This window comes from Peromyscus californicus, unplaced genomic scaffold (genome assembly GCF_007827085.1).
Source record: "Peromyscus californicus insignis strain IS unplaced genomic scaffold, ASM782708v3 Scaffold_9__1_contigs__length_137607984, whole genome shotgun sequence".
NCBI lineage: Eukaryota > Metazoa > Chordata > Mammalia > Rodentia > Cricetidae > Peromyscus > Peromyscus californicus.
In genome coordinates, this window is record NW_026294617.1 from 75,681,637 (window position 1) to 75,695,249 (window position 13,613).

Here is a 13,613-nt window from a genome sequence, read left to right on the forward strand (position 1 = left end):
TGCAATTGCTGCCTCAAAAGTGAACCGGCAATGCAGTCGCCATGGATGCCTATGGGAGTCTACAGCTCTTACTTGATCAGCCTGCTCTCCAAGGTCCGGGCTGATGGAAGTCACGTCAACCTGCTGGTCTAAGAGGAGTGCCCGGAAGGGGATGAGGTCTCTCCCCAGGTACTGGCGCAGGGCGTGTAACTCGGAGTTTCTCTCCAGGAAGGCTTGAGCCATTTTTTCTGCAGCGGCCTGGTAAGAAGGAATCACAGAGAACATTATTAGAAAGACATCATAGCAGTAAATAAAACTGATTTTCAAGTTTCTTTGAAGATTTCTTTCTATTTTATGTGCATGAGTGTTTTGCCTGCATGTGTCCCACGTGTGTGCAGTGCCTGCAGAGGGCAGGAGGAGGTCCTCTGGGCCTGGAGTTACGGGTGGCTGTCAATCACCTGCAGGTTCTTGGAAGAGTGAAGGGCGAATGTGATAAAAAGAGATTGCATGCACGTATTACATTCTCATAAAAAGGTTATATTTTAATAGTTTAGGAAAAGAGTAGAAGAAAAAGATCTCCCCAAAAGAGTAAGCAAAAGGAAAAAAAATAAAAAAGGATGGGCCTGTCAACACTCTATCACAGATGGGGGAGGGCCTCAGAGCCTCCCGAGACTTGCTGACAGCCAATAGTTACTGGAGGGGGAGGTACCATTTCTTCGGTGGTGTAGCACTAATAAGGAGCCTTTGCTTCAGTAACTAACCTCCCACTCATGGTTAGGCAAGAAACCCCAATGAGACTCATTGTTCACACACACAAACGACCTGAAGGCAGGAGGCGGGGAAAGGGTCTCCGTGGGAATGGGGAAGGAAGAAAAAAGAGGATGGCAGGGGAGAATGACATTATGCAAATGTATGAAACTATCAACCAATGGAAAAAATGTCAGTATTCCAACGAGCTGATTTCTGCCAGTTTTCTAAGATGACCACACAAGGGGAGGGCCTAGAACCTATTTGTGACCATTAATGTACAGACACGAACTCAGGGCTGGCAAGATGGCTCAGCAGGTGAAGGCGCATCCCATACAGGGCCGGTGACCTGAATTTGACCCCTGGAACCCGGGTAAAGGTGGCACGAGAGAGCCGGCCCCACGAAGCTGCTCTCTGAGCCCCACCAATGCACCATGGCACACGTGCCTACACACACATGATGTATACCCAGGCACACATACGATAATAACTGCAAACTTTCAGGGGCGCTGAGATAATGAATTGGAACCCTGTTAGCTAGTTACGGGCACCAACTTTCTGTGGGATGAAAGCAATTGTTTAGATGAATAGCTGAGCTCCCATCACAATTTCTAAATGAAAATTAAAAAAAAACAAACTTGTATTTTCAGTTTGTAAAATTTGGACTCTTTTGAGGTAGGGGCGATCACTCAAGTCTTGATAACTTAGGTAATATTTCAGAATTCCATCCTCTTTTCTCCAAAACAATCAGAAGATTAAGAAAATGAAAATAATGAATACATGCATTGTGTAGGCCACCTTCCAGACACAATGTTCTAACCATTTCTGGCTGATGTACAGCTGTAGTTCATACACTGAAGGAAAGAAGCCAAGCTGACTGTAGAGAGAATGAGCCCGAGTCACAGGCCCAACACTTCCTATCTGCTGACATGAGTATCACAGGACCCTTGTCTGGTTCTGCAGTAACGCTTACTTGGCTCGCCTGCTCCCGGGTACTCATGGACTGAAGCAGCCCCTGGATCTCCATTTCATGCTCCACAGCTTGTTTATTCTGGTCACTCAGAAGGTCCTGCAGCATCTTTTCTTTCTGCTGCAGGCGCTGGCACAGCTCCTCAGTTATCTCGCTCTGGCCGGGTCCGAGTTTGCAGAGTAATGCTGCCCTGAGATCCTAATGGGAAAGGGAAGGTACAAATTTCTGGAGGACAGAATTTTCTCTACCACATATTGAAAGGGTTGTAGGAACCCATTGTAAAGTAACTATAAGATTCTTGGGAACATTATGTCTTATCATTTGTTTCCCCACACCTAGCACAGGCCCATGACTTGGAAGGCTAGACATATATATTCAATGAACAAATACAAACAATAAAGAGAAATGCCTAGAATGGCAGCTTTCACGATTTCTGAAGTAAGCAGTTTTCCTTATGCTTGGGCACATGACAGTTAATGGCGGGTGGAGCAATGGAACACTGAGCTCCTTCACTCCCTCTGCAGTGTATGTCACCTTGGAGGGGGAAGACAGAGCCATGGGCTAAGGGAATGGAGTGAGAGTGAGGGGCACATGCCCCCTGCAAAGCCCAAGCCTCAAGTAGGAGGAGTTGAGGCGGCAAGCTTGCAGCCAGCCTGGATACAAAGCAAGACCCTGTCTGGGAAAAAAAAAGAAAAAGAGGACCAAGGGAACTGTACCAGAAAGGAGAGTAATGCCACTACAGCTCCTGGTCTATGCAGAAGTACAGCCTGGGTGCTTAAAACCGTGGAGCCCTACTGGCTGGACTGAGGCAGCCCTGCGCCTCTGCTACGCTGCTCTGACAAGTTACTTAACCTCAAACATCTAGGTCTTTGCTTTGAAAGCAGAGTATGTCCTCATGAACTTGGGAAGATTCACGAAGTTCATTTCCCTTAAGCTCTTAAAATGATGCCTGACCCAGCAAGTACATCGTAACTATTATAATACAGGTTAGTTTTAATACAGATGTATTTTTAGATCTAATTAATTCTCATACAGCTTCTCTGAGAACGATAAATGACATGTGGTGTTTACAATTGTAAAGAGGATTCCCAGGGAAAGGTAGCTACTTGCCCAGGCATGGGATATAGTTGAAGACTTGGGTCGCCGGCTCCTGTGGCATGGAGGGTGCTGCCTGGGGCTGTGTCCAGCATCCCTGAGCCCATGCTCTGGAGTTACTGAGAGGTGGTCTTACCTCCACCTCTTTGTCCTTGGTGTGCAGTGATGTCTGTAACTGCTGAAGGACGCTCTCCTGTTCCTTCCGCCAGTGGTCAGATTTGGTTTCCAATTCTGCTTTCAGCCACTGGAGGTTTTGACAGGTGGCAGTTAACTGTTCCAGTTCCAGGCCTTTGGCCCTCAGGAGACCCTCCATACTCTACAGGGACAGACACAGCAAACGTAAGGCAAAGGGGCACCCCACACTCCTCAGGATGAGAGATCTGTCCCACCTTTAACCTACACCCTCCTGTCCCTTTTTGTAAGAGGAGAAAAAACAGAATGTCAAACCAGCGTTTTCCTTTAATGTGGTTTATAGAGAGGTAAATATAGAATGCATGATAAATAGGATGGGGTGGGGGCAGTTTCTCTCGAGAAAAAGTGAATGGCTTCTTTAAGACCTGACAGATGGAAGCTAGACAGGATCTAAAGTAAGTGTGCAAAAAAAAAAGCTAAAAGTGTATGTTAAGAAAACAAGCGGTAGCCGGGCGGGCGGTGGTGGCGCACGCCTTTAATCCCAGCACTTGGGAGGCAGAGGCAGGTGGATCTCTGAGTTCGAGGTCAGCCTGGGCTACCAAGTGAGTTCCAGGAAAGGCGCAAAGCTACACAGAGAAATCCTGTCTCAAAAACAAACAAACAAAAAAAAAAGAAAAGAAAAAGAAAAAGAAAACAAGTGGTCACATAATACATTGATATCTATAGAGCATCAATGTGAAAAACACAATATAAAGTATGCGTGTGTACACATTACCCCAGCAGTGCTCACTGGAAAGCGTATACGCACGTCCATATTACTAGACAAGGATGAGAAGTCAGAACCATGCACACAGCCATCGCCATGCCCTACTCCCCCTCTAGATCTACAATGTAAAGCTTTGAAGCTTCCACTGCCATTGGTGGAGATGAGAGAATGCTGCTTTTCTTTGACTCTGAAACTCTGGGTCTCAGAAAACAATGCTTCGAGGCTGAGGCTTCAGGCCTAGAAGGCAATGTGGGGAGGAGGGGAGACAGAGCAAGGTGGATTTGGCTCTTACTTGCATGGTGGTTTCATTGGCGGACAGGACACTACGCAGCCTCTCTAAATCATGATCTCGCTCTCTCACAGCTAGGTGAAGCTGCTGCAATTCCTTGTCCTTTTCTTGTAGAGCGGAGAACTTTTCCTCTAGAGCCCGCTGCAAGGAAAATAAGGCTCCTAAATTCCGGAGGGTTCACTAAACTATCACCTTTAATCAAGTAGGCCCCAAATGTGAACGAACAGAAAACTGAAGCCCCAACGCAGTCCTTCAGACACCGAGTGCGGCTAGACCATCAGCAGAGTCATGGGGGAGCTGGCTGCGTACCTCCAGAACAACAGCTTGGGCTTGTATCTGCTGCTGCATTTTCTCCAGCAACAGCTCATTCGTTTCTGGAGTTTTGTCTGGGTTATCTCGATACCGTAGGAGCTCCTGAAGTTCCTAATAAGACAAAAAGACTTTCCTTTATCCCTTTACCTCTTAGCTGAATTTATTCACTGTTTTTCAGGAAATTTGTTATTTAGCACACATACACAAAACCCTCAGAGATAACAGATATGTAACTTGTTAATGATTCTGCAACCAACGGACTAGCCGGCGAGGTAGTCTGCTCATGGAAACACAGGACACGCTGCCCGACTCCGCCGAAAGGTGTCAGTAAAGATCTCAGCAGAGATTTTGAGCTAGGCCTGGTGGGGCATTCCTGTGATGCCAGCAATAAGGAGGCAGAGGCAAGTGGATTTCTGTAAGTTAGAGGCCAGCCTGGTCTACAGAGCTCCAGGCCAGCCAGGGCCACAGAGTCAGACCCTGTCTCAGAAGAAAACAAAACCAAATACAACAAAAAGATACTTCTCAAATGAAGATGTGGCATGGGTACTGTGAGAGAGTGGGAATTATACACAATGGTACATAAAAATCATATGCTCTGAAATTTAGGCAATTCAATATCCCAAAAGCTTAGAGTAGGTAACAACTGATCACACCTCCTTATTGCCCTATTTCCCCCTAAATTTTCCTTCTGTCGTTGAATTCTATAGAAGTTCCTATCTTCTGTCATGTCTCATGAGGCAGAATGTCTGACTCAAAGGTGTTCTGTTTGCTGAATACTGCCTACGCCATTTACGTTTGCACACAGAGCTAGTTACTTGCTGGGTAGCTGCTTCATGGATTGTATGTTCTACTCATTTTACGTGTTTCCAGCTCCATCACTCACACATGAGGCACAAGGCAGGCCTTGAGGTAGGCATCTGAGAGCTCCAGAAGCCTGGCTGTGGTTGGAGAACTCACCTGAAATAGTTGCTCTTTGAGACTCAGACTCTGACGCAGATGTTGAATATCTTGTTCCCGAATTCGAATCTCATTGTATTTTTCCATCTCTAGGGTATGAAGCTGTTGGTTCTTACTATGCAATTCTCCTTGGAGGTGTTGTAAAGCTTTTCGTAATTCCTGAAATCAATATATCCTCTTTTTAAACTAACCTTTCCACATGATCATCAGGTACGAAGGTCTTAATACTGTCAAGACAAGCTGGGCATGATGACCCCTGTCTATAATCCCAGCCTCCAGAGAGCCCAAGGCAGAAGGATCTCAAATTCAAGGCCAGCTTAGGCAACACATTTTGATCTCATCCTCAAAACAAAACAGACAGACAAAAACTACAGCATAAAATATAAAGTTGCAAAAAATACCATTATTTAAATTGATATAGAAACGTATATAGGGCATAAATCAAACAAGATATGAAAGCTTATGAAAGTTATGGAGTAGAAAGTCGATTTGACAGCGTAGTTCAGCGTTCACTTTCTGGTTTGAAAGGACAGCTCTGCAGTCTGCCAAGGGAGAGTCTGCACTGTACCCTGGAGCCCTTTACTAAGCTCAGAGCTGCTACCATCTTCACCCCTAAAGAATTCAGCTTCTTAATTTGCATTATACCCCAACCCTGAAAAATATTTGAAATTTCAGTATTTCTAAAGGAAATTCAGGGCTCATAATTAATTTCTGAACTACTAAAATAGGAGATATAGCATGTGCTCCACACTAATAAGGTAAGAGGTATAATGCTTATATGCTAATTATAGATGTAAATGCCCTTCCCTACTTTACCTAATGACTTTTTCAATTCAATTCAATTTATTTATTTACTTAGTGTGTGTGTGTGATGCATGTGAGTCCAGGTGTGCATGTGTGGAGGTCCAAGGGAACAATGTTCAGGAGTTGGTTCTCTCCTTCCAGCAGAGGTCCTGGGGCTCAACTGCTTGTGAGGCAAGCACATTTTACTTGCTAGGCCATCTCACCCGCCCCAGCTGTCTTTACGCTTTCAGAACAACAGGACAGCAGATACCTCCTCCTTCATGAAGCTTTCCCATGACTTCCTTCCCCAGCCCCTCCTAGACATAGGAACATAAAGCTGCATCTTTGGCAGTATTCACCCTATTGAAACTGTCACCTGACTGCCTCTCCTACTAAACTAAGTAATTGAAGAGTCAGAGTCTCTGATATTCACCTTTGTATTTCCAGGACACAGTCTGCTCACCTGGTACATGACCCACGGGCAACAAATACTGAACCAGATTAGACTAAGCAAATGATTCAAGGGTTCAGGTTTGGCACAAACTGTCCTGCTAAAAAGTTACTGTGGGGGCAAAGTCAGCCTTGGGAGCAATCAAACAGTTAATGATTTACCTGGTTATGTTTCCAAGCAGCTTCCTTCTGTTGCTCTCTCTCCCGTGCTGCAGCCTCTACAAACTGCATGCATCGCTTGACATCGGCCAGTTGCCGTTCTTTCTGGCGCACCAGCCTCTGCAGCTTCTGGATTTCAAGCTGGCTATAGAACAGAGCACTCTGAAGATCAAGCAGGGCCACCTGTGGCTGAGCTGGGGCTGCGCCCTCTGAGCTCTGAAAAGAGCAGAACCATAGTCATAATCACAATCACAAGGAGGAAAGCCTGGAGCAGCAGGGAGAACTGTGCAGCCAAGGGGACGCCACTCCTGCCCACGGCCCTCACGTACGTGAAGCTGTCCAAGCTGGCTTTGGTGCAGCATCTCACGGAGCTTTACCATTGTGTCATTTTGACCTTCGATCACCTGGTACAGCTCCTCGGTCTGAAAATGAGAGAGGGATAGCATGCTGATGGTAGCAAACTACACATAACAAATTACATTGTCTCCTGCACAGACGCTAGCAACAGAATCATTCCAAAATACCTACTGAGTGGACAACTTTGCATGGTAAGGTTTGCTACTCTCACAGAAGTGACTTCTACAAAATAAAGAGTACTTATCTACTTCCACAGGATGAACTGTTTCCCACAGGTCTGTGATTACATAACATTTTACCTCACTTTCCCTGCTTTTTAGTGATTCCTTGAGGCTTTGAATTGTCACATCTTGCTCCTGAGACGACTCCTGTGCAGATTTTAGTTCACAGCTCATTTCATTCAGTTTCTCTTGAAGAATCTGAATTCAGCAGAAAAACTCTGTTAGCTCCATGATGGCTTTTAACCTCAAGGGCCATCAAACTGTCCTGTACATCTCGGGTTTAGAGAAAGTCTTAGGGCATATTGTCTCGTTTCTTTCCTGTGCATAGTAACCATGAGAGTCTGAATATGAAGAGAGGTAGCGAATATGAACTGCTTCCCTCAATACTCGAACACCTCAGTTCTCATGCACTGCACATTCTCTATGTCAAAAGCCATACTATTCTTCCGGCCCTTCCATAAGACCAAGGAGTGCCTGCTGTCTAGTATAGGACAGGCTACTATAAAAGCGTACTAGAGCAGATATTCAGGAGCCCCCTTGGGACGACTGCCTTGTAAGCAGATATTAAATCTATGGACTATACAGGAATAAGAAGGCACACTAAAATAAAGAGCACGGACTTCTGGTCTCAGAGCCTTACTATACAGAGTTAAAGATCACATAGAGGGTCTAATCTCATTCCTAGATGGCAGCAGAAATTAGGGTACGCATGGAACAAGCTAAAGTCCTGAGAAGAAACAAAGGGAAGGTCTGAGCAAGCTATGAGGATCTGAGTTTGACCCCAAGCAGTCACATAAAAAGGTGTGTGCTTGTAATCCTAACTCTGGAAAGGTGAAAACAGATGGATCCCTGAGCTTGCTGCCAACCAACCTAGCCTAATTTTCAAGCCCCGGGTCCCAGTGAAAGACTATGTCTCCCAAATACCCCAAGGTAGATGGTTCCTGGGGAAGAGTACCTGAGACTGACCTCTAGTCCACGTGCACCCACATGCATACCTACCTGTGTGCACACAACTCACACAGACAAGGAAGGAAACAAAGATGAAAGTGTAGAACTATTCTTTGAAATCAACTATTCCCCCCAGAGAACTGGGGATACCACAGTATTCACCTCCCAAGTCCTACTCAGGATGACGGAGCTGGGCTAGATCCAGTTCTGGCCATACCTTGTTGGTGGCCTCTGTTTGCTGGATTTTGTCCTGGAGCTCTTCCACGTGGGAATCAGACACAGATTTACTGAAAACAGCCTGGGTTACAGGGGTCTCCTCGGAGCTCAGCTTCTGTTGCTTGAGTAACTTTTCAGGCTGGGGCTGGGAGGCAGCAGGGAGACAAGCACATTGAGTGAATGCAGTCAACGACACATTTGATTTCCATGTTCAGACTGGGTCTCCTTTTCCAGAGAGCACTCTTAGCAAGTAGCAGGACTGTCTTCCAGAAGTCACCAGGTCATCAATTATCTGAAACCACCATCCCTACCACTTGTCATTCTCTACCCATTCTCACAAACACTGCTTTGTTGGGTAAAGCAAATAACTCAGAATTTAAAGAGAAGAGGCACTTAAAAAAAAGGACAGGATTATGACAATCACAAATATTTGCTTCATTCTATTTCATTCTATGTCTAACCAGGAAATAACAAAGACATCAAAGGGTCAAAGTTATATTCCAATTACCTGTCCTATCACAAGCCTGTTTGTGTTGTTGGAAAACCTGTAGCCCTTTTTAAATATGGGCCATCCATTAGAAAACAGCATTTCTGATCACCAAATCTCCTTAATTTATACTACCGTTGATTGGAGATGCCCGTGTCCTTAAGAAATACATATGGAAGTATCTAGAGTAAATGGCAAATCTCCGTAACTATTAATAATTCTCACTTGTTTGCAAGGCAAAATGTGGCAAAACAGCAGCAGCACTTGGTAAATTCAGGTGAGGAAACGTGGGAGGCTTTTGGGTTTTTTTTGGCTCCATAAATCAAAAGTATTAAAAATGAAGGGTGGAAAATAAAAACATAACCATAACAGTCTGGAAGGACATGTGCTTTCTAAGAATATTGAATCTTAAAGAGCATAAGGTGGACTACATATCAAACTATACCTGAAGATCACGAGGAGCTAAAACACTGGCTGCCCAAGGAACTCATGGGGCATTAGGTCCTCCCTCCCCTGCCAGCCCCTTTCTCTTCAGGAGAACAAAGAACTGCTATTCATGTTTTTCTTTCTTCACACTCTCAACCTTTACCACCTTCCAGGGCCTGGGTTTACAGCTGACTCTAAATGTCTTCCTGCAAGGGACTGCGTGGAGGAAGTCAGGTGTGTTCTGTTTCCCAGGGCTGTTTATCACCGTTTCTAACACTAAAATACAGAGCAAATACAGAGCGTGGTGTGAGGTTCTGTGGGGAATACAATTCAGGCAAATATTTAGCTCTGGAGCCCAACAGTCTTGGTCTCTTGAGGAAGTGGTCATACCAAAAGACTATTCATCTTGACAGGTCATATAAAAGAGATTCTTGGGAGAGACAAAATTTATCTAGATCTAAAAATGAGGATGAGATGTTCGCAGCTGGCTACGGCAAGTGAGGAAGAATGTTCTGGGAAAAGGGGAGGAATGAGTGGGGCTAATGGATACAAAATATCAACTTTGTTACTTTTCTAAGCAGACTGATCTTGTAACTGACCACTCACATCAAAGCACCATTTTTCCTTTTTTCCTTTCTCTTTCTTTCTTTCTTTCTTTCTTTCTTTCTTTCTTTCTTTCTTTCTTTCTTTCTTTCTTTCTTTCTTTCTTTCTTTCTTTCTTTCTTTCTTTCTTTCTTTCTTTCTTTCTTCTTTCTTTCTTTCTTTTTTTCCTTTTGAGACGGTCTCATAACCCAGTCTGGCCTCAAGCTCACAACTTTGCCTCAGCTTCTCAACTGCTAAGATTGCAAGCCTACTACTCCATGGCGCCCAGCTTCAAACCACTGCTAAGAATGAAAAGGGTGCAATTAACTCTGTCAGGAAAAACAGGTACAAATAAGGATGCTTTATTACCTTGTTTACAAGCCCACAGCGATTTCTGAGCAGCTCATTAAAAGGCTGTTTTATCCCCACTAAACAAATTGATAAAACAAAACCTTAAAACCCTAAAAGGTGAGATGATCAAAGCGGTACTAAGACATAGTCCCAAACATAAACACATGGCAGGAAATTAAAACAACCAGAAGAGTTCTGAAAGTTGACGAATGACTCATGAAGACGCTCAGCCTTCTGAGAGCATCCTCTAGAAGCTGGACTTCAAGGCTTGCTTTGAGGAGACATGGGAGTGAAGTGGGCCCCTTTACCCTGGTTACACCTCTCAGTACAGCTCGTTAACTTCATCCGCTCCCTCAATACACATACCTGTTGAGCACTAAGGAGCACACACTATGTTGGAGAAAAAAAAAACTGCATAGGACAAAAGTGACTGCTCTTGAAGCAGACTTTACAGCACTTGGATTTGGTGGCTACACAATAAATACGGAAATACAGAGTATCAGCAAATATGGAGTATCTGCTAGTGGTTCCTCCTTTGTAGTAACACAGGAAAGTACTACGGAGAATTGGAGACTGTTACTTTATATCAACTAGAGGAGGTCTCCTTCTGAGACAGTATCCAAATGGACATCTGAAGGGGTCAAGAGACAGTCATTCTATAGCAACGGAGGATCCAGCCAGGCAGAGAGAACAGCTGACGGAATCTGAACCTGGAGAAGAAAGGCCTGTATGTCTAGAAAGGTATATCCCAAGAGAAATACAGCGTGAGCCACGGGTGTAATTTTTAATTTTCTCATAGCTTCCCTGAATTAATAAATAAATTAAAAAGCGAACTTAGTTTTGACAATTATTTAAGCTAATATTTTTAAAACATTACAAATGTGATCAATATAAAAAATAAGATATTGTAATTTTTAAGTATTTGAAATCTGAGGTCTATTTTACACTTAGAGCACATTTCAATGCAGATTAGCCACAGATCAAGTGCACCAGAGGGATACAGGCTGATGGGGGCCTTATTAGAACACACAGGACAAAGAGCAGAGTAACAGGGTCAAGTGTTAAGGGAGGCACAGCCCAGGTCTTACACTCCTATACAGAGAGGATAATTCAGCTAGCTTCATCTGAACCGGGATGAGAAGTGTCTGCAGTATTTCATATACTCACTTTTTATTTTTGATGGTGCTGGGTATCAAACCCGGGGCCTCGGGCAGCTCTGTCCCCAGCCCTGACTGCAGAGTTTTCTAACAGAAAAGCAATCCTATTTACATGTTCAAAAGCTCACTCCAGCTGCTCTGTGATGATGCACAGTCAAGAAGCCCCGGCAGAAAGGCGATCAGCCAGGAAGCAGGTGAAAGGTGGCTGGATCATAAAGACAGCGGTGAGGAGATAAGCGGATGGGTCTGGGACGGTTAATGTGCTGTGGCTCCAGACAACTGGGGGTCTGAGAAGAAGAAGCAAGGATGATGACTCCCAGAAATACTTGAGATATTTGTTGTGAATACAAGACGCCTCCCCTGGAGCAATAGGAATGATGTCACACACATGCCACAAGCGATGACCGAAATAGATACCTACAATTCTAACGGACAAAGAAAACCGTCAGTGGTTCGGTGGTAGAGCAGCCTCCATAAGACCTGGCTTTTTGTTTCCTTGGTGTAAAATAACTCTCTGGTCATGTCCACTATAAATATGAAATCTCAACCATAGCAAGCAGAATTGAAGAAATTCACTCCAGGACTGGAAATACAGTGCAGCTGTTATGCTTACCTAGCATAAACAAGACCTCAGGCTCAAGCCCTAAATCTCTAGTGCTGGGATCAGGGAACAGTTTCACTATTAAAACAGCAGGAAGGTAGTCCTATTCATTCACTTTACATCAGAGAATTTAGGGCTCTGAAGGAAGCCATAAGCTAACCAGCCATTCCAACCCCACTTTACATACAAGGAAATGGAAAGCTACATAAGGTGGGTTAAGATAGTCAAGTGACAGAAAAGGTCCAGAAGTGTCCAGGGAAAACTAAATTGCAGCTGGTGATGCAGCTTTTATTCCTATGAACCCACTGCTCACCATACCGTCAGGAACATTTTAGGGATCAAAGGTTTGTGCTTAATGAATGAGACCCATAAAAACAAACCAAACTAAAACAGGCCTGTCTCCTACTTCCCAGGCAATGTTCTAATCCTTCAGCAGCCCTCTTGGAAGCGAGATCATTTCCTTGTATATGTTTCTCTATATGCCCACGTTTATATTCACATATATGTGGGTCTCTACGCCTCCGTGTACATAAACACAAGGATATAGGAGGGACAACTTTGAAGCAGAAGATTGCCACAGGCAAGGAATCTACATCTCATGTGAACGTCTCAACCTGAATCACAGGAAACTTCTGATTCTGGGAATGACTGATTTAAGACATGGGAGGTGTCTGTTTCTCCTTTCTTCATCATTTACTCTTTTATAGCAGGGAAAATGACTTTTCAGAGAAGCCCAAAGGCCATTTAGTAAGTTCCTCTGAGTCAGGACTGTGCACTAAGTTCTTGTGAAGTACTAAGCACATAAGCTTATAGGTCCTGGAAAGATTCTACAGAGCCCGATGTCAGTGATCCATAGATTAGTAGCATTAGGGTAATTCCCAGCTACTTGGCTTCTAAGACCATGACCTAACCACAATGTCCTTTCAAATTACTTACTTTCAAGTCAGAGTTAGTATGCATGCTTCATCAATCTGAAAAATGAGAGTGATGTCCAGGCCTAGTGTACACAACACAAGGCTAAAGAGCAGTTGTTTTTACCTCTGCATCAGCAGCATGTTTCCAGGCATGTTCTAATCCTAATAGTGAGTCACAGATCTCAAACTGCTATAATCGCCTATCCTACTGTTAATCATCAGAGACAAACAAGAACCAACAGCTAGCATAAAACTAAAGACCCAACCTTTGACTAGTATCTAATGTCTATATATCCCAAAGGGCCTGATCTACCTAAATATACAGCAAAGGTTTAAGTGGGACAAATTCACAATAGTCCCAAGGGAGCAGGCCTTGCCACTGTAAGGTTTGAAGCAAAGGTGTGCTCTTTGAATTTGGACAGAAAGAAGCCTGTAGTGGCCCAGAGCTCCATGGATTGCTGTTTACTAAGGGACCACACCCCCTTATCGTAGCTTTTCTACGTCAGGAAATAAAGAAGGAAATTACTACCCAGAACCAGACGTCAAACCTTTCTGCAGATGATTTGAAGAGCCAGTGTCCACAGAAGGCAAATAAACGATTTGCATAGTATCAGTAAGCAAGAGAAATATACTGTTGCTGTTTATCTTACTATAAGGAAGGAGGTGTAGGGGTGAGGGTGGGAGGGAAGCCAAGCCACCAGGAGGGATCTTCTT

General features: G+C 44.2%; 1 protein-coding gene across 21 annotated transcripts in view; it reads right to left on the bottom strand.

The window, feature by feature from the left end:
* The window catches only part of LOC128105326 (myomegalin-like), a 198,778-nt gene that overhangs the window by 51,947 nt on the left and 133,218 nt on the right, over nt 1-13,613 (bottom strand). For all 21 annotated transcript variants that reach the window (XM_052730389.1, XM_052730390.1, XM_052730377.1 and 18 more), the window contains 10 exons: nt 8,383-8,526; nt 7,296-7,415; nt 6,969-7,061; nt 6,643-6,855; nt 5,248-5,406; nt 4,288-4,401; nt 3,982-4,119; nt 2,928-3,107; nt 1,700-1,894; nt 73-237 (listed from right to left, as the gene is read on the bottom strand). In XM_052730389.1, coding sequence (XP_052586349.1) covers nt 73-237; nt 1,700-1,894; nt 2,928-3,107; nt 3,982-4,119; nt 4,288-4,401; nt 5,248-5,406; nt 6,643-6,855; nt 6,969-7,061; nt 7,296-7,415; nt 8,383-8,526 — 1,521 coding nt within the window. The remainder of the gene's footprint in view (nt 1-72; nt 238-1,699; nt 1,895-2,927; nt 3,108-3,981; nt 4,120-4,287; nt 4,402-5,247; nt 5,407-6,642; nt 6,856-6,968; nt 7,062-7,295; nt 7,416-8,382; nt 8,527-13,613) is intronic.